Below are 20,557 nucleotides of genomic sequence, written 5' to 3'. Positions count from 1 at the left end.
TAAGGGGACCTCACAGATTTGTTCTAACCTTATTGTTATATGCAGGCAGACTGTGGCATTTGTAAAAAAAAAAATGGCAAATTTGCTTTAAATGTTTGGTTTTTGTAGTGCCTTTGACCATGGATATCATGCTTTTAGAGATCGGCTTGTTGACTCTGTTGTAAGGGTTTAAAAGGATTAATTATCCCATGAAAAAGACTGGGAATAGTGTTTCTTAGGAGGTGTATAAAAAGAAAAAAATTAAATCTGCACATTATGAATCTCACCTTAATTTTTTTAGAGCATACTACCAGTGTCAAAACTTAAGGTACTCAGCCACAGGATGAAAAAATTAATGTAAAGCTAATCTATCAAATAAAGACCAATTTAATGTGGTTCTGCTTTGAAGCAGAAATGGACTTGAGGAAAAATATTAAGCATATTTAAGGATGATGCTCCTAGGTGGGACAAACCAAATCAATGCTCTGAATTAATTGTGCCTCATTGTGGCTCCTTTAAGTGCCATGTCCTAAAGGATGTATGTAGTACATACACCATAAAGATTTATTTTTAAGATTGGTTTGAGAGAGAGAGCATGTTTGCACACAGAGGGAGAAGTAGACTCCCCGCTGAGCAGGGAGCCAGATGCAGGGCTCCATCCCAGGACCCCCAGATCATGACCCAAGTGGAAGGCAGAGGCACCCCATGTAAAGACTTAATTTCATTTAGCCCCTACTCCAGACGACAGGTGAGAGTTTCTACAAAGTCACTGTTCTTGGCTCTTTCAAATGAGACAGGTTGCTTCCCCAGAAGGAAGCAGTTTTGTTTAAACAAGATTGAGGATACTTGCACTCCCAAACTTTACACAAGAATCAAAATACCATTTTGTAATAGTTTGGTACTATTTGCTTTTAAGCTAGGGCTTCTTAAAGAGGTGGAATGTCAGGATCAACAAGTTAGAACTTGGTCTCTGTGGACACTGGTAAATACCCAGGTTTATCAACTCCCCCCAATACCATTTCATTCGCTTGATTGACCATACTAGATGCTGAAGGAACTTTGTTTTATTTAACAGTTTTACATTCTTGTTAAAACGTTAAAAAAAGAACAAAGCATGAACACTTATAACAAGAAGGTCCTCTCCAACAGTATCTACTCCTCTTTTTCCTCTCCCAGAGTGTGTATTTTCTTTTACCATGTGTATTTCAAGGGGGAAAGTGAGTAGATATGAGATTCCAATAAGTTAATACTAAAAGTTCATAGTGAGCTAAAATATAATTATACCTTGACTACAAAATTTTAAGGTTATTTTTATTTACAAGTTTTGAAAAATGTACATTTTTTTACATGGGTTACTTGTGCAAAGTTAGATTTAGAAGAGTGACAAATGCACAAAAGGTGACGATGGAACATTAGACAAAACATGTACAAGCCTCGTCCCACACTGCTACTTAAAGGTACTGCCTATCTAAAGTATAAATATCCAAAGAAAGATCACAAACGTGACTTTAAGGTTCTTATAATACTGAAAGGGAAGACGGAACTAAAGCATGCAGCATTAACTCAGGGTTTGAGTGGAAAATAGTTTGCCACAGATACGCTCCCTTCCTTGGGTTAAAACTCTAAAAAAAAAAAAATGACGGGATTTTATCTAGGGTAGCACTGCTCCTTTAAAAAGATTAAAGGATCTCCCACCTTCCCTAGCTTAAAAACTAATGATTGTTTTCCATTCCTCTGCTCCCACACCTCTTTAAAAAGGAAAAACCCAGACGACTTCAGAATTCTGAAACTTAGCATGGATGAGCCCAGTGAATATCTTGCAAGGAGAGGATGTGTCAGTTACAATTGCTGCGTTCCTTCGGCTGAGTCCTTTAACTTTTTCCTTCCCACCAGGAAAAACCATCTTGTAACTCGTATTGGTTAGATCTCAGTATAACAGCCTTTAAGCCTCCATTGCTCTTTCAGAATGGATAGTTTATGTGGATTTGTTTCCCTGTTTTCCGTAGGCCGTATTCCAAACATTCACTTCGAAATCCAACACAAGTGAAGGACCAGCCAGGGTGAAACACATTAGCAATCATTTCGTTAAAAATAACATCCTGGTCATCAAGCTATGCATAAGCACCACTTGTATAACAATTCACTTGAAAAGCTTAGTGTAAAGTACAGTAATGCAATACTGCCCTAAAACTGGAGATGAGACACAACGGAAAGGGAATGAAGCAGTAGTAATTTTTGCACGTAACCCAGGTACAGTACATTTGATCTCATAGAGGGTGTTTTCTGATGTTCAAGGAGAGGGTAGAAGGGGTAGGAAAAGCTTGGCAAGGGAAGATGGAAACAGCACAACAGCTATTTTGCTTTTAATAAAGTAAATGTAATGACACTGAGGAATAGGAAGGTGACAAACACATCGATAGATATTTTTCTTATGACCAGCCTCTTCTTTAGCTGCACCCGTGTCAACAGTCGCGCCAGCTCTGTTCTACTATCGCAGAAACACGTTTCTCATATTCCCGCTTGTTCTCCTGGTAGAGCTGTGCAGCCTGGCTGTTTGCTGGACTATTGGGATTGGGTTCATCCAGTAGGGACTACAGAGACAATTTGTAAAAGGTCAGTTCATCCGTGCAAAAAAAAAAAAAAAAAAAAAAACCCACACATATTCAAAACACTCAACTGAATTGTCCTCAGCAACAACTAAATGTGCTCTCTGAGCATACTAACCTAGAGTAACATTAATCTGCTGGTAGCTAGGCAAATGCATGTTTGCTGGGGGTGTGGGTTAATGACCTGCCCTGTACCTTAATTTAGGACTTTCAGAAACAATTCAAGTGCTAATATAAACATATCAAAGGCCATAGTTGGTGACATTAAGGAAAATTCACCTGTATGGATGTTAAAATGGAAGACACATCATAGGTTGGACTCCAACGGTTCTGAAGTATGTCCAGACATATACTACCATCTGCATAGACTAGGAGCATAGAAGTAGGTATGTTAAATGTAGTAACACCATTAAGATTTTTAGCATCAGTCAAGACAAACATAGTCAAGAACACTTTGCTTGTGAGGTTTAAAAAGATTCCTAAGCTGCTTCTCAGTTATCTTCCTAAGAAGCAAGGTCCTAATCATTGCTAGTGAATTAATCAAAGAATGTCAAATACATTTCATATAAAACTAGAAGATACTTAGTGCTCTTTCTTCTGAGAAGACTGCCCTATTAACCAGGAAATAATACACATTTTCCAACAGGGTCCACCCAGACATGTGGGAAATTTATTCCACTGAACTTGCAAACTCTATCTCCTATATGAAAGAATAAAATATAGCTCAGAGTTCAGAAGATCTGATTTTGCCATGAAGACAAAAATATCTGATATCCAAAAAAATACTTTATTAGCCTGAATTTAAAAAGCAAGCTGTTTTAGGACTACCATTAGCCAAAAAAGGCAGACTGTAAGTTAGAATTGCCTGCTGCTCTTCCAATATACTGTAGCCTTCAGCCACAGAATCTGATATTCAGTAGGTCTGGAGTGGGGCCAAGGCATCTGTATTTTTAAAGTGTTCTGTGGGTAATTTTGATCTGCATCTAAAGTTGAAAAACTATCATCCTAAATAAATACATTGTTCTAAATGTTGTGAAAGCAGTCACACGACTACCCAATCCAGCCTGACGGTAAAAGGAAACATCAAGAGCGTTCTTATTTTGTGTAATAAGTAAATGATAAAGATCATCAAAACCAGGAGGTTTGTTGACTCCAAGCAAAGGCAGAGTACCTTCACTGCTTCAGTTCTGGGAACAGAGATCAAGACAGCAACAGACCATCATGAACAAGTTGTTTTCAGGAACGGCAAGATGCCTAAACAAATACTCAGGTACTATGGACAGATACAGAGGAAACGTGGAACACCTCCTATAATTAACAGTGTAGTAGTTTAAAATACTGAATTAAAAGTGATACTTGCCATTTGGATGAAACATCTTAGAGACAAATCTAACCGTAGGTGGTTTATTTGGATATTCTTCAGTGAATTCTATTGTAAGCTTAAATGTTCCTGTAGTTAAAAAAGAAAGGTTTAAGAAACAGATTGATTGCTTTGTTCAGCAGTACTTTCTTTTTAATGCTACATGCCATTTTTTTTTTACCAGTACTAAATGAAATAATGCAAAGATGCAGGGTAGAGAGGAAAGAGAGGCCAGGTAAGATCTCCAGGAACTGCTCTAAAAATAGACACATATTCTAAGAACCACCACCCAAAGGACATTTGGGTTTTGTTTGTTTTGTTTTGCCATCATTCTCCCCCAAACTTAAATACAGTCATCTTAAACTCAAAAGTACTGCCTGCAGGATAACTTTAGCCACGGTCCATTTGGAAGATATCCTTAAAATGACAAGAGACTAGATCCAAAATTTGGCACTCTTCCCCTTGAAAGACTGAAAGACCTCAAAGGCCTATTTTAAGCAGCCGCCATCTTAAACTCTCCAGTGATTCTGACACAGGCTAGAGAGAACGAGAGTATAAAGGTTCCAAAATCAGTGCTAGAAATACAAATCGATAACCAAAATAGTTTCTTAAATGGAAGGGAATAAGTATAAAAGTGTTCACTGGCTCCTTTTCATATAATAGCAACTCTATAATGAAAACATAATTGTATGTATGCCAGGAAAAACTTTACACTCTCTCAAAAATCCTTAACTATGACTCATGAGCTACTTCACTATAGTCAACTCAATTATTCACACTAATGGAGGGAATTAGTGGCAGAAATAATTTAAAAATCACATTAGATTGCATTCATGTCTCCAGCAAATATATCTAATGCTGTTTGTTTAGGCTACTATTGAAATGAATTTATTTTCCTTGAATACAGGTCAACTAAGGTGTAGCAGGAGGCCGTAAAGTGTACTAGGTTATAGATTTATTTATAAGGAATGAACAAACTTGATCTCATTCAAGAATTGTAGGGTGTTGTGATCTGGGGAGACTGTTTGCTTCAAAATATTTTTTTCAAATTTAAGTTTAATAAATCCAAGAAAAACAGTTGGGCAATTTTTTCCTGACTGAAATCTCTTCAAGTAAACTTAAGGAATCACACTGACATAAAATGATAGATGTTCCACTATATTACTCTGGTTCATATAATAATTTTATATTCTAATAAAATATACACTTCAGGTAAATTATATTTTGTTACTGGTTCCTTCAGAGTTGGCAATTTATTTCCTCCTTCCATTACTAGGTTTGTCACCACTTAAGAAAAAGACTACATTCTACTGCTAGATCTGTTACATAAAAATACCAATGTCTGTTTCCTACCAAGAAACTCATAGGAAACAATTTGGTTGCCTTTAGTATGAGGAACAGGTTTTCTAAAGTTTCAAAATTCAAAGTACGACTTATAGAGACTTAGTCCTCAAATTATTGTTAGTTCCTAAACTGTGCACAAGCCAGATCTGAAGATACTGTGTATTCTAAGGACAGAAAGTGAAATGTTTTAGAACGGACAAACATGCTATGGCCCATCAGAACATACTTCACCTTATTACCACGTGGTCATAAATCTTCCTACTTTTGAGGAAGAAATATTGGTTCTTCCTTTTCAGTACTATTGATATTATAATATGCAGGAAAAAGTGGGAATGGGTGTTAGAGAGTTCAAAATTTTGAGATCCCTGATGTATCTGAAGTATAAACACATCTGGTTCCATGTTGAAATCTGATTAAATTAGGTAAGAGATTGATCAAGGAACTGCTCTAAAATTGGGTGGATTGAATAGCACACGGGTACTAGCTCCCAAGTAATTTAAATTAAGAACATTATCAAATATGATACCCAAAAGAGTGGTAAAGCAACACATAAGACAGGTGTTAAGTGGAAACAGCAGAGCATAGTGGGGAAGAGCACAAGCTTTGCAGTCAGACCTGGTCTCAATTCCTTGCTTTGTTACTTACTAGTTGTGAGACCTTGAGGAAGCCACTCAACTTGACTGAACCTCAAGTTCCTCATCTGTAAAATGGGGTTAATAATAGTACCCACCACATTACGTTGGTGTGAGGCTTAAATGACAGAAATATGCACAGTGACAAAAAATAAGTGCTCCATAAATATTGTATATATAATAATCCCAAAATTTCACATCTCTAGACCCAACCGGAGGCAAAACCCAACACCCAAACTTGTAAGAAACATACAATTGATGAATTTAAATATTAAATAGTACTTTCTTCCTGACCTACATCAAATGCTCACAGCTGAATTCAAGTTGAGTGTATATGTTGGTGGCTCTCAAAACCTTTGACTTGAACTTTCTGCCTGATACTTGCCCAGAAGTTCAACAAGGTGGTTACCTTGCTACCAAATAAGCTAATCAAGTCTTCTCAAAGAGCTTGTTTACTATCTTGAGAAGAGAAACAACCTGCTTATGTGTACTTAAATCTAAATTAGGACTGACCCCAAATCTTATTTCAAATATATATTTAAAAGGGGGATAGTTCATACTTTTATACATTCAACAATCAGAACCTTTTAAAATACAACCCACAATGCAATTTCTGAGATCCAAAACAAATGTTAAGGAAATTAAAAGTCCTGGAATGTTATGCAGTTGAGACTAGATCTTATCCTCTGGATATTTAGGCTAGGCTTTAAAATAACTGAAAACTTCAGCCTCCTCATTGTTGTATCCAGTCTGTACTGATTTTGTTCATCTTCCCGAGGAGGCCTTCTTAAACCATCTATACAGAAGGACTGTGAAAATTACATGTGTTCAATGGTAGAGGTATGGCAATAAGGAGTGAAATGGTTACATTAGAGAGTTTGTGTCCTGCTAAAAACATTCACAAATTCCAATTTTGAAAATGCTGTGTTGGCCAAAGAAAATACCCGTGTTTTTCTGCCATTTGGCCACCAGTTTGTGACCCCAGAGGAGAAAACCAAGTACATGCACTTAAAAAAAATTCTTTTTTTTTTTTTGGTGACCGGAAATTGATTTTTAAGTTAATACCCAAATACTCTTCACCATAGGATGTATTTACCTCAAGAACACCCTCAGTGGATTTTAAGTGATTAACCTTTAAAAAAGACTTAAACCAAATTCTTAAGAATACAACTATTACAAAAAGCAAATACTGGGACACCTAGGTGGCTCAGTGGTTGTGTCTGCCTTTGGCTTGGGTTGTGATCCCGGGGTCCTGGGATCAAATCCCACATCAGGTTCCCTGTGGGGAGCCTGCTTTTCCCTCTGCCTGTGTCTCTGCCTCTCTGTCTCTCATGAATAAATAAAATCTTAAAAAAAACAAAACAAAAAAGAAATACTAGTATCTTACTGTGTGTAATCAACAATTTTTAGATGATGTGATGGAGAATACTTTATTCCATAGTCTTTGTATTCAGCATATCTTGATGAGGAAGCATTGCCCCCCCCCCCAGTGTTCTGTTTGGTAGTATTAAGTTCTTGGGAACATTTTCCTCTTACTTTAAGTGTGTGAAGTTAAATCAAAATACCTTCAAGAGTTCTTTTTCTTAAGTTTTCATCTTTAACTGGGGCCTGGCTGTTCCAGAAATGTCCCCCACAAATAGTTTACAAGGAAGCAGCAAAAGTAGTTTTGGGACTGTTGATTTACATAATACATTGGAAACAGCAAAATCAATTATGCCCCTTGTCTCTAACCAGTCTTTTCTAGTAAATGTCCTAATTGTCAATAAAGGGTATTAAAAAATAGTCAAAATATTTTTTGTAGCCACAGTGTGTGTTCTAGGCACCTGAGGAAGCATCCACGGATAGCAGACTGCTCAACAGAATGAATCAGAATTGTCATTTAGCTGGAGTAGTTCCTTTCAGTAATGCAGGTATGGAGATACACCATCATCAAGAATAGAACCAGTGATGTCACTGGGGAAGATCCAGGTAGATAATGGATTCCTTAAGTACCTTCTCAATTCATACCACTTAAAACAAGTGAAGCACCCTTGAAATATTTAAGTAGCCAATCCTCCAGCAAAGTGATGTACTATTAATAAAGCCGTGCCCAGCAGAAAGCTGTCTGAGTAAAGTCAGGAGGGAAAAAAAAGCAGCCAATGAAAACAAAGCCTGCCAGAGCTAAAGCAAACACACAGTTAATCTGCACACAATGCTTAGGTATAATGAACTAGCACCAATCTAGTAGAGGAAAATTAAGTCAAGCTAGCTCTTGCCATGGATCAGTTCAAATGATTTGCTGCAACAAAGTAGTATGCCTTTAGAATCACTCTCTTGCTGTCATTTCTTTTTATTGCAGCACTGAAGAGCAGTGACATTTACCCAGGGGGCGGAGATAGAGAGGAAGCTAAAAGTATTCAGGTGACTGTCCACAGTCTCCTAGGGAAATCTGAGTATTGGAGACAAATTAGAGAAATGGTTGATACTGCCCTCCCTCATCACACTTTGTGGACTGGTAGCATCAAAAAGCAATCAAAAAAAAAAAAGCAATCTAACTCAGTGCTATAAAGTATATACTTAGTAGCTTGCAGAAATGTTTTTGTTCCCACCTTCAAATATTTTTTTATTTATTTATGATAGTCACACACAGAGAGAGAGAGAGTCAGAGACACAGGCAGAGGGAGAAGCAGGTTCCATGCACCAGGAGCCCGATGTGGGACTTGATCCCGGGTCTCCAGGATCGCGCCCTGGGCCAAAGGCAGGCGCCAAACCACTGCGCCACCCAGGGATCCCTTGTTCCCACCTTCAAACTGAGTTCTGTGCATGCGTGCGTGTGTGTGTGTGTGTGTGTGTGTGTGTGTGTGTGTATCAAGTACTAAATAAGTAAAGGAAGATGGTCATTGAAAAAATTAACAGGAAGATCCTTTTCTTTTTTAAATACCTCAAATATTAAAAATGTCGATCAGTAGTTCAAATACTTTTAATCGTGTCTTAAATGTATTAAGCTTTTCAAAAAATGACTACACACACATGCACACAATTGAATGCAAATAAAACTATATCAATGTCAGTTTCCTGGCTGTGATATTTTTGTCACATTTTGTCTTGAATAACAGTCATTCAAGATGTTAAGAAAGGGTCGGAGAAAGGGTGAAAAGTATACAAGGTCTCTATTATTATCATTATTATTAGTAATTTTAAGGGCAGGTGAATCTAGAATTATCTCAAAATAAACAGTTCAAAAAAAAACCAAAAATCAATTAACATGTTTTTAAAAGTCAAGCCTAAAAAAAATAAAAAAATAAAAGTCAAGCCTAAATCCCTTAAAAATCCTGTATCTACAGGTACACATAGTACCTCCAAGTAGGTTGCACACTCTTCAAGAAAGTACATTAAGGCTCCCCTCAATCCCAAAGCTGCTTTGAGAATACTGATCATAAAGTCTTGATAAAAGCACACCAAAAACTCTTTTAAAAATAAGAAACAACATAATATTCAAACTGGCCATTAAAGGTGCCATTAAAGACCATCTTAGAGCAGTAGGCTGACAGGCATTCAATGCCAGATGGTAGAAATCGGACAGTTCTGTGCAAGGGATTCATGCACCCATCCAAGAAACACATACTAAGCAGCTGCTGAACACAGTTCCTGCCCTTGTGGTAGAATTCTGAACTAGGGGGTCTCTGAGTCTATCAGCAAGTGGTCGGGTTGATACTAAGTTTCCTGATAGGGGGCCAAATTTAGCAGGATCACAGCCCAAACCCCAAAAATCCTTAACATCAATCTATGATGCTCCTCTTCTTAAAAAGTGATTGCCTTACCCGGGTTGGGGTATTTTTTCTTTCTTTTTTTTTTTTTAGCAAGCAAAAAGCAAGAAAAAAGGTGCAGTTCTAGTCAAGCGGACAATGGCCAGAACAACCTGCCACACTCGGGATTCCACTCAAGCCTTTAGCAGGCAGAGGCTAGGGAGAAGAGGGCTCTTAAGTAGGAGGCACTTCCAGGATGACTGGGAACCCCTTCCCCCAGATGATCAGGCTCCTGAAAGGTGGGTAAAGAAACTCTCTTACCATCCTCAAACGGGGTCCCTTCAGGCCTGCAACACAGAGAAAAACAGTCAGTTCCCGCTTAAGGGGCTCCCTTCCCCCTTAAGAGGTTCACCTTAAGAGAGGGCTATTCCCAGCTCCGCCAACTCCACCTCAGGTAAAGCGCCGCTTCCTGGGGCAGGAAGCCACTACAGAGAGAGGTTTCGGGCTCGGCAACCGGGCGCAGGCCGCCGCGCCTAACCGCCACCACTCCCCGCTCCGCCCCCCTCAGAACCCCAAACGGTTCCCCTGGCAGCGGGAACTGAGCTAATCGAGGCACAGGCTCCGGGGAGGCGCCTAGGCCCAGCCGGACCCAAACATTTCCCCTCTCACCCTCCGTCCCCGCCGGTGGCCGGTGCCCTAGGGCAGGCTGGGCCAGCTCGAGTCCCTCACCCGTCGCCACCTCCCGGAACGCAGACTCACCCAAAAATGACCGCGTTCCAAACCATTATGTTGTTCTCGGACGGAGCCCCGCTGACTCCAGCCGGAGGATCCTCCTGCAACCTTCAGGGAAACAGACAGGGGCTCCGCAACCCGGCACTTGCGTCCGCTCCGGGCCGCCCCCCGCCCCCCGCCCCCGGCCCGCCTCGGGACCCGCCCTGTGCCCCGCCTGGCAGCCCCCCGGCCTCGCCTCAGCGCTCCCCGGCGCGTTACCTCTTGAAGTCCCGCATGAGGCGCCGCCGAGCCGGGGTGGACATATCTCTAGCGGGGTCAGGGGTGGGGCATACACCGAGGTCTCGGGTCCCTGCGGACGCTGAGGAGGCCGAGGAGGCTGGAGGAGCCGAAGCGGCCGCCGAGGAAGCGCCCAGAGGAACGGCACTGCCCCTCCGAAGTCGAGGGTCGGTCTGGCGCCGGCTAAGCACCACCCCGGAGTAGACGGGGGCTGAACCAACCTGGAAGGAGAGGGGGGGGTGGAACGCCTAACGCCGGACAGGCCGTACCAAGACAGGGCGGGGGGGGGGTGGCAAGGAAAGTTGCTTAGGTCATTAAACCCCGGCGGGAGGCGGGGAGCGCCGGGCGCGTGCGGGAGTGAAGCAAGCTGCCGGCTGCGCGTCAGCCTGGAATTCGCTAGCAATTAGTGGTGGAAGGGGGTCCTTCTTCACCCGCCCGGGCCAAGCCGAACCCTGAGGAAGCTTTCTTCTCTTTTTCTATCTTTTTTTTTTTTTTTTTAAAGATCAGATCACTTATTACGGTGCGCACTGTGGCTGGGGGCGGGAGGGAGGGTGGGTAGAGAAGAAGGTTGGAAGTCCCCAAGGAGAAGGGAGGCGAGAGTAGGTGGAGGCAAATCTGGCTCTCGGAAAGCGGGAACTCTGGGGACACGGGAGGCTGGAGAGGAGGGTGTGTGACTGGTTCAAACCGCTGAAAATCAAATGAATAAATCGGCCACGGCTCTGAAAGGGAGCTGTGGGTCCCTTGTCTGGGAGATGAATGTACGGGATTCCGGTCCCAATGTTTTAGGCCACTGATCACCCCAAAGCAAAAATAAAATAGTGGTGTGTGTGTGTGTGTGTGTGTGTGTGTGTGTGTATGTGTGTGTGTGTGTGTGTGTGTGTGTGTGTGTGTCCTGGGGGAGGGAATGTGAACTTAAGGCAAGCAGAATGAGGTTTTCGCTCTGGGCACTCACAATTTGGCTCTGGAACCACATTTTCCCCTTGGCAGTTCAACAAGCCAAGCGGCTACTATATATTCAGAAGAGTCCAAGGTATGAGAATATCCGACTGCGGAGAATTGGAAGGGCAGAGAGTCTGAAGTAAAAGTAACGTAAGATGCACGTGAAAAAGCTGCAGGCTGCAGAGAGGAGTCACAGTTAGTATGTGGACCTGCAAAAGCAATAACAGTTTTAAAGAATAATTTGTAAAGGTCAACCCAAAATAACTTAGAAGGTAGGCAAAACACTCATTTTTAAGAATTTCTGAAAACATGAGAAAGGTGAGTTTCGGTTACGTCCGGGAGAGTTTGGAATGCCAAGCTAATGGATTCCTTAGAAGGTGGCTGCACATAATTAGAGCCAGTGCTAGTCACAGATGGGTCCCAGGAGAGCAGCTGGGAGACACTTGAAGTAGTCCAGGTGAGAAACACTGAGCCAGGCAGTGACAACAAAAATAGAGCAGAGGCAGTGAATGGAAAGGACTCAGCGACAGATTGAACTTGGGGTCCAGAGGGAGGAGGGAATCAGCAAAGGCTTGAGTTCTAGGTCCCCAAAGTAAACTGGGGCTTTGAAGGTGCCATGAACAGAGCGGGGAACATGGTGGGGAGGGACAGTCTGGGGACTTAACTGAGTTTATGGGACTAGTGAGACATCTGAGCAAAGACATCCGTAAGATAGCAGATGTGCAGAAATTTGTTTCTGAGGCAGGAGACACTTGACAATGGTAATGATTCTAGCTGCTGCTTAACAGCAGGTACTTTGGTGGGCAAGGATTTGTATCTCCCATTGACACCAACAGATCGGGAGTTGAGGCAACTTCCCCCTAACAACATTCACATTGTGACTGTGGTGGGCAGGGGGTACAAAAATGAGTTGAAAATCCCCTTTTCCTCTCATCTAGTAATTGGCAGGCGACTGACACACAGGTAATCTACAAAGCAAGTGCATTTGTTTTCACTTGCTATTTAACAGATTACCACAGGCTGTTGGCCAAGTTCAGTTCCTTGCAGTTGTAAGGACTGAGGCCCCCATTTGCTCACTGGCTGCCAGCCAGGGACCATTCTCAGCTCTCAGAGGTCACCCACATCCCTTGCCACGTGGCCTGTTCCATTTTCAAGCCAGCACCAGAGAACTTCTCTCCTGCCAACGCCCCCTCACACTTGGAGTCTCAAGAAGAGCCCCAGTTCACTTTAAGGGCTTATCTCATCAGGTCCAGCCCACCCTGGGTAATCCCCTTACCTTTCTATCGTCTGATTTGGGACCTTAAACACATCTGCAAAATTCCCTCACAGAGAACCTAGGTTAGTGTTTGATTGAATAACTGGAAGAAGGTGTGTGGACATCAGTGGCCAGGGATCTTCAAATTCTGCCTGCCAGAGCAGCAGCGTGTGCATCTGCAAATGCCGAGGGGCCACACAGCAGGGGAAACCCTCAGTCTGATGAGGTTAGAACGAGCTTCCTGGAATGGGTCTGTTTCAGTTTTCTTTAAAAAGAGGTGATATCAGGGAGAGACTTCCTGGGAGAGAAGTCAAACAGTTTCTATCAGTGCAACAGCATGAAAGAGTACATGGAGCTCAAGCGTTTTCTGGGGTTATTGTGCAGACTAGCAGGCCTAACGGGGTGTGGGGGGGATGCTGAGACCTCTGCTTGAAGAAATGAGGGTGACTGAAGTTGGTTAAATGCCCTCAAGTGAAAGGATGACAGGGCTTTAGGTTTCATAGACAGCTTTAAAAAATTATTTTATTTATTCATGAGAGACACACAGAGAGGCAGAGACACAGGCTGAGGGAGAAGCAGGCTCCATGTGGGGAGCCTGATGCAGGACTCATCCTAGGACCCCAGGATCACGGCCTAACTAAAGGCAGACACCAAACCACTGAGTCACCCAGGTGTCCCTATGGACAGCTTTTATAGGTTTTCTAGGTCTAGTTTGTATAGGTGCTGAAATGCCGCGTATATAACGTACTGGAGAGCAGGGAAGGACTGGGAGCGGAGGCTCTTCTGCCACTGGGAGTAAATGTCTGAAACTAATTGAAGGCCAGAGATGTATCTGAGTTTGTTGTAGGTTTGTTTATCTTCTGAAATTCCTTTGCTTTAGCTAATGAGTAGCTCTTGGACTGTCTAATTAAGAAAACTCGGATGTGAACCAAAGCACTTTGGAAGCCCCATGACACCAAGGGATGGGGAGAGCATTCCCCGGCTGCACAGCAGAATTGCATTGCAGAAATACTGTGCCCCCACATTCCTCACCAGAGACAGGGTTGTCATAGCAAGCAGCAACACAGAAGATTGTTCTCTAGCACAGATGATTATCAGGCTAGAACATGCTAACTATAGCATAGTTGGCCAAGCATTCCTTCCATCCCCTTTTCACCTTGACATCTTTTTTTTTTAAAGATTTTATTTATTTGAGCGAGAAAGAGAGCACGAGGTGTGTATGTGTGTGTGGGGGGGGAGGTGGCGGCAGAGGGAGAAGTAGAGGGAGAACCTGAGCGGAAAGTCGGACACAGGGCTCGCAAACCCAGGACCCTGAGATCAGGGCCTGACTGAAGGCAGCCGCTTAAAAGGCTGAGACATCCGGGCACCCTCACCTTGACATCTTGAAGAAATACCCTCTTCACAACCAAGCATCACTCCCCTCCCCAAAAGCAGAGGTCAAGAATAGAAGCCCTTTTCAAATGAAAGAAAAGTGTGTTACCATTGCAGCTGCCAGGAAGATAAAAAGTTCCGGGGCAGCCTGGGCAGCTCAGAGGTTTGACGCCGCCTTCAGCCCTGGGCCTGATCCTGGGGTCCTGGGATCGAGTCCTGCGTCAAGCTCCCTGCATGGAGCCTGCTTCTCCCTCTGCCTGTGTCTCTGCCTCTCTCTCTCTCTCTCTCTCTCTCTGTGTGTCTCATGAATAAAATCTTTTTTTTTCTTAATTTCCAAACCATCCATAGGCGAGGACTTGAGAATTTTCACAAAAGGGAGGACCATGAGGTACAGGAATATATAATTAGGGAGATTGTGGAATTTCATTCATGAAGCTTTCAAAATGCAGACTGGACTGTGATTTTCCTGAACTATTTTGGGTCAGGGAGAGAGAGCCTGAATAAACTATCATTTCCTGCTTTATGAGGCTGTGAGTTCATATTTCTGTTAGCCAGAGAAGGCAAGGAATTTTATTTTCCTGTAGTTCCCACTTCCATCTAACATTTAATACAGCAACTATGAAACAACAGAATATAAAAATCAAAAAGTCTTTCTTGACTCCATTAACCTCAGAAGACAAGTCAAGAGAATTGCTTATAGGAAACAACAGTTGTCACAGTGTGTATTCTTGGCAGTAAAAGTAGCAGTATGCTGTCCATCTATAGACCCTAGGACATAAAGAGAGAAAGAGGGAGAGAGAGAGAGGAGAGAGAAATAGTGAAGTTTAGAGAAAGGAGGAAATTAGAGCCATGAACATAGACTTTCACTATCTGCTAAATTGCAGAATCAAAAACAAAGTCATGGCATGGTAAGCTGAATAATGCACCCCTTCCCCAAGGTCTTCTTGTCCTCATCTCTGGAATTTGTGGATATTACCTTATATGGCAAAAGGGACTTTGCAGATGTGGTTAAATTAAGAATCTCGAGATGGGGAGATTATTCAGGATAAAAACCAGTGGGCCTGATGTAATCACACGAGTCCTTATAAGAGGGAAGAAAGTCTGAATTCAGAGAGAAGGCCATGTGACTATGAAAACAGAGATTGGAGTGATACAGCCACCAGCAAAGGAGCCAAGGGACACCGGTAGCTTCTAGATGCTGCAAGAGGCAAAAATGGGTTTTCCCCTGGAGCTTCTAGGAGCAACCAGTCCCGCTGACTTCTTGACTTTAGGCCAGTGAGACTGATTTCAGACTTCTGATCTCCAGAGCTGTAAGATAATACATTTGTGTTTTCTTAAGTCACTAAGTTTGTGGTACTTTGTTACAGCAGCAGTAGGAAACTAATACACATTGTTTTGATATTGGGTATAGGAATTCAAACTGGCCACATCCACCAACAAACTACAACCAAATCTAGCCTGCCATCGTTTTTCCTAGGGCTTGCAAGCCAAAAGTGATTTTCTTTATTTTTAAATGGTTGCAAAAATCAAAAGAAGAATATTTAATAATATTTCAGTACACATAAGGATAACGTGAAATTCAGATTTTCAACGTCCATAAATAAAGTTTCATCAGGACACAACCATGCTATTTCCGTTGTGTGTTGTCTGTGACTGCTTTTGTGTTCCTATAGCAGAGTTGAGGAGATGTTTCAGAGACTGTATGTGGCATAGTTATCACCTCACACTGTTGGTGGGTGTATCATACATCACAGTGATGCAATTATAACTCAACAGCATTTTGAATGCCACATGTATCATGGTATTATGGCATTTTTTATTACCCATGCATAACCTATCATGTCAAAAAAAAAAAAAGAAAAGTGGATTTTGAATGTCATGCTTTTAAGGCACAGTGGAATGTAGATTATGTGGTTATCACATTAGATGTCAAAGCACCATGTTTATTACACAATGACCCTGTAGTGTTGCTAAAAGAATATGGTACACAACAACATTACCAAAATAAGTGCTCATTGCAATGTTCCTAACTCCCAGGAAAGCAATGGTTAGAAAAACTAGAAAGTTTAAAATGGAATATCTTATCATAGCAAAATTCTTCACAGAAATAAAAAAAATGAAAATGAAGCTGCAGCCACAGTAATTTTCTGAGTGGCTCATTTGTTAGCCGAGCAAGGAAAACCATTTACTGATGATGAGTTAATTAAGTCACATTTGATTGCAGAAGCCAAAGAAATGTGTCCAGGGAAAATAAACTTTTCAAAGACTATTAGCCTTTAGGCAAGAAGAGTGGCTCAAAGAGTTGAGGACATTGGAAGCAACACCAACAGTCATTTAAAAAAACAAAACAAAACCAGGGCAGGGGCACCTGGGTGGTGCAGTTGGTTTAGCCACTGACTCTTGGTTTCAGCTCAAGCCCTGATCTCAGAGTCATGAGATCGAGCCCCAAGTCGGGCTCTGTGCAGAGTGCCCAGTCTGCTTAGGTTTCTCTTTCCCTCTCTCTGCACACCCCCCTTTCTCAAATAAATAAATAAATCTTAAAAAGAAAACAGTGCAAACAATTTCAAGTTATTTTCCTCGGCTCTCAATGAGGTGACAGATGTTACCAATACTGTTCAGTTGTTGTACTTTGCTCAAAAAGCCAATGCTGAATTTAGTGATGGAAAAATTGGCCCGTGTGGATAGTCTGTGTGGAATAACTCAGATAAGAATATTTCCTTTTAAGATTTTATGTATTTATTTGAGAGGGAGAGAGAGACAGAGCGTGCACAGAAGTAGAGAGAGGGAGAAGCAGAGTCCTCACTGAGCAGAGAGCCCGAGGTGGACTTGATCATGACCTGAGGCTAGTGCAGATGCTCAACCAACTGAGCCACCCAGGCTCATCCCAGATGAGAATATTTCCAGAGAAGTCAAGAAAATACTAATTCACTACAACCTAAAGTAGAATCTGCTAAGATGTGTTATAAATATGTATGGAGGAGAACAAGACTTAGACAAATGTACAAAGCTTGTGAAAATGTGAGTTTTTTAAAGCCTCTGGTTATTCATTGTATTATTAAACTGTATTTTTGCAGGAAAATATTTGAGTCTCTCTTGTCTATTTCAACCATTAGTGTCAACACTTCATTTACTCAGGGGCTAAACCACTGTTAATTACACAAGTTTTTGTCAGAAATAGAAGCAGAAGATTCTGACTTGCCCAACCAACAGTTCAGTAGGTAAGCGAAGTTTTTCTGAGTTAAAAGAAATTTTTTTTTGAGCTTAGGGCTGAGCTTGAAAATTTTCTGAATGAGGGGATCCCTGGGTGGCTCAGTGGTTGGGCATCTGCCTTTGGTTCAGGGCATGATCCTGGAGTCCTAGGATCGAGTCCCACTCTGGGCTCCCTGCATGGAGCCTGCTTCTCCCTCTGCCTGTGTCTCTGCCTCTCTCTCTGTGTGTCTCTCATGAATAAACAAGCTAAAATCTAAAAAAAAAAAAAATTCTGAATGAGAAGAATCACCTACAACCATTATTATTGAACACTGGATGGTTTTTTAAATTAACTTTTTTTTAAATTTATTTATGATAGTCACAGAGAGAGAGAGAGAGAGAGAGAGAGAGAGAGAGAGAGAGAGAGAGGGCAGAGAGAGAAGCAGGCTCCATGCACTGGGAGCCCGATGTGGGATTCGATCCCGGGTCTCCAGGATCGCGCCCTGGGCCAAAGGCAGGCGCCAAACCGCTGCGCCACCCAGGGATCCCTTAAATTAACTTTTGCTGTAGACTTAATGTTACTTAATACACTTAAACTCAAATTACGAGGCAAAACACTGCTTATATGTGAAACTTACATTTCAGTAAAGTCATTTCAATGACAATTAACATTGTTTGAATCACAAGTAATGTCATTACTTTAATCTCTTCCTGTACTGTCAAAAATGAAAACAAAAATCAAGATTTGCATTCCCACACCAATCTACAATGAATATATTTTCTGAGCTCAAATTACAGTTTCAGTGTTTTTCGGAACTTGATGCAAAGTGCAAAAGAAGTTTCTGTATTTAAGAATCAATTTCACTGTGCATTTTAGGAGCTTCCACCTAAATTTCAATTGGAAGTGATTATTCTTTTAGCAATGTAATGACATGCTAAAAGGCAAATATCAAGAGAAGAATGTAATTGAATTCCGTAAATACCTTCTAAAAGATGAATATGCTCAATTAAAATCAGGTATTTGGTATCAGTATTTGGCAGTACTTATCTGTGTTAAAAATTTTTTCAAAGATGAAATACATAAAATCTCATTACAGATAAGTATTAACAGATGGATATTTGCAACTGATTTATTAAGTCCTTTATTATTAACAGGTGCTGGGGCGCCTGGGTGGCACAGTTGGTTCAGCATCTAACTCTTGGTTTCGGTTCAGGCCATGATCTCAGGGTCATGACATCGAGCCCTGCTTTGGGTTTCACATTCAGCACAGAGTCTGCTGAAGACTCTCCCCATCTCCCTTTGCCCCTGCCCTCTAAAAAAAAATAAATCTTTTAAAAAAGACCTTTATTAACAGGTGCTTTCATTTTGTTGGCTCTTGTAAAAAGTTGTAAACTTTTATTACAAATTAAAAATGAGGTTCTTAGGGGACGCCTGGTTGGCTCAGCAGTTGAGCATCTGCCTTTGGCTCAGAGCGTGATCCCGGAGTTCCGGGATATAAATATAAGTTATAAGTTCCACTTATATGCAGAATCAAAGCATGTTGCAAATGATAAGCTCTCCTCCTTTCTATGCTTGAGTAATATTCCATTGTGTTTGTGTGTGCGTGTGTGTGTGTGTGTGTAGCACACTTCTTTTATATTTTATTTAATTCGTATTCATTTGAGGTCTAGCAAATGGCTTTAAATTCCCCTTGGTTTAGGGATCCCTGGGTGGCGCAGCGGTTTGGCGCCTGCCTTTGGCTCAGGGCGCGATCCTGGAGACCCGGGATCGAATCCCATATCGGGCTCCTGGTGCATGGAGCCTGCTTATCCCTCTGCTATGTCTCTGCCTCTGTCTCTCTCTCTGTGACTATCATAAGTAAATAAATTAAAAAAAATTCCCCTTGGTTTACATTTTGTCTATCTTAAACCCTACACTTCTTCTAGCCAAACTGTCAATTTTTAGTTGCAAGCTCCTGCTGCCTTCAGTGAGTTCTCTGTTAAAAATTCACTGTTTGGTGTCTTCATTTGGATTTTTGAAGTTATCTAATGGACTCTATCTCAGTGTCCTTATTCTGGATTGCTTCAGGCAATGTCCTCCACAAAGAATGTTCTGGGAGTTTCTGGGTTGGGAAAGGAAGGGTGGAAGATGTCCACTTATGGCTGTGGCAAACATGCCTCCGTTTGCCAATCATTTACATGAATTAGTATTCACAATATATAACTCTTACAATTCAACAATAAAATGACAGCCCATTTGGAAATGGGCAAAAAATTTGAATAGACATTTCTCCAAAGATACATAAGTGACCAATCAGCATGTGAAAAGGTGCTCAACATGAGCCAGCAGGGAAAGGAAAATCAAAACCACAGTGAGATATCACTTCACACTCACCAGAATGGTTATGATCAAAAAGACAAAAATAATTATTGGTGAGACTGTAAAGAAATCAGACCTCTCCCCCATATATATTCTGGTGGGGATGTGAAATGGTAGAGGTGCTTTGGAAAACATTCTTGGCAGTTCCTCAAAACGTCAAACAAAGTTACCACATAACCCAGCAATTCCACTCCTAAGTATGCAACAGAGAGAACTAACAACATATGCCCTCACAAAAACTTGTCCACTGATGTTCACAGTAGCATTGATCATTATATCCAAAAAGTGGGAACAGCCCAAATGTCCATTAACTGGCGAAGAAACAAAATGTGGGGGCAGCCTGGGTGGCTCAGCGGTTTAGCGCCACCTTCAGCTCAGGGCCTGATCATGGAGCCCCAGGCTCGAGTCCCACATCGGGCTCCCTGTAAAGAGCCTGCTTCTCCCTCTGCCTGTGTCTCTACCTCTCTGTGTCTCATGAATAAATAAATAATAATAAAATCTTAAAAAATAAGCAAAATGTGGGATAACCATGAAAAAGAATGAAGTTCCTTTTTATTGATTCATTACTAATTTTTTTTTACCCATTCACACTACAACATGGACAAACCTTGAAAACATTATGCTAAGAAGCCAGACACCAAATGGCACATTCTATATGATTTCATTCGAATGAAATGTCCAGAAGAGGCAACTCCATAGAGATGAAAAGTAGATTAGTGATTGCCAGGGGCTGGGAAAAAGTGGGGAGTGACTGCTAACTATATGGGATTTCTTTGGGGATGATGAAAAC

At 41.6% G+C, this 20,557-nt stretch overlaps 1 protein-coding gene across 1 annotated transcript; it reads right to left on the bottom strand.

Moving 5' to 3' along the window:
* Positions 1-1,028: 1,028 nt before the first annotated feature.
* Positions 1,029-10,882, bottom strand: UBE2A (ubiquitin conjugating enzyme E2 A). The gene is made up of 6 exons (XM_055337636.1): positions 10,637-10,882; positions 10,406-10,486; positions 9,968-9,993; positions 3,946-4,035; positions 2,865-2,953; positions 1,029-2,570 (listed from the first exon to the last, which is right to left on the bottom strand). The coding sequence occupies exons 1-6, from the start codon at positions 10,678-10,680 to the stop codon at positions 2,442-2,444; spliced, it is 459 nt and encodes a 152-aa protein (XP_055193611.1). The 5' UTR covers positions 10,681-10,882; the 3' UTR covers positions 1,029-2,441.
* Between the last annotated feature and the right edge of the window lie 9,675 nt (positions 10,883-20,557).

The sequence above is a fragment of the Nyctereutes procyonoides genome, unplaced genomic scaffold (assembly GCF_905146905.1).
Source record: "Nyctereutes procyonoides isolate TBG_1078 unplaced genomic scaffold, NYPRO_anot_genome, whole genome shotgun sequence".
NCBI classification, from domain to species: Eukaryota; Metazoa; Chordata; class Mammalia; order Carnivora; family Canidae; genus Nyctereutes; species Nyctereutes procyonoides.
The sequence above is the reverse complement of the archived record's forward strand: the minus strand, read 5'-3'. Positions and strand labels throughout refer to the sequence as shown.

Excerpts from the sequence above, each read along its gene's own strand:
- UBE2A (XM_055337636.1), bottom strand. The coding sequence starts at position 10,680 with ATGTCCACCCCGGCTCGGCGGCGCCTCATGCGGGACTTCAAGAG. Across the intron at positions 4,036-9,967 it reads AGGGACCCCGTTTGAGGATG|GAACATTTAAGCTTACAATA; the intron begins GTAAGAGAGTTT and ends TTTTAACTACAG. Across the intron at positions 2,571-2,864 it reads CCATTTTAACATCCATACAG|TCCCTACTGGATGAACCCAA; the intron begins GTGAATTTTCCT and ends TTGTCTCTGTAG.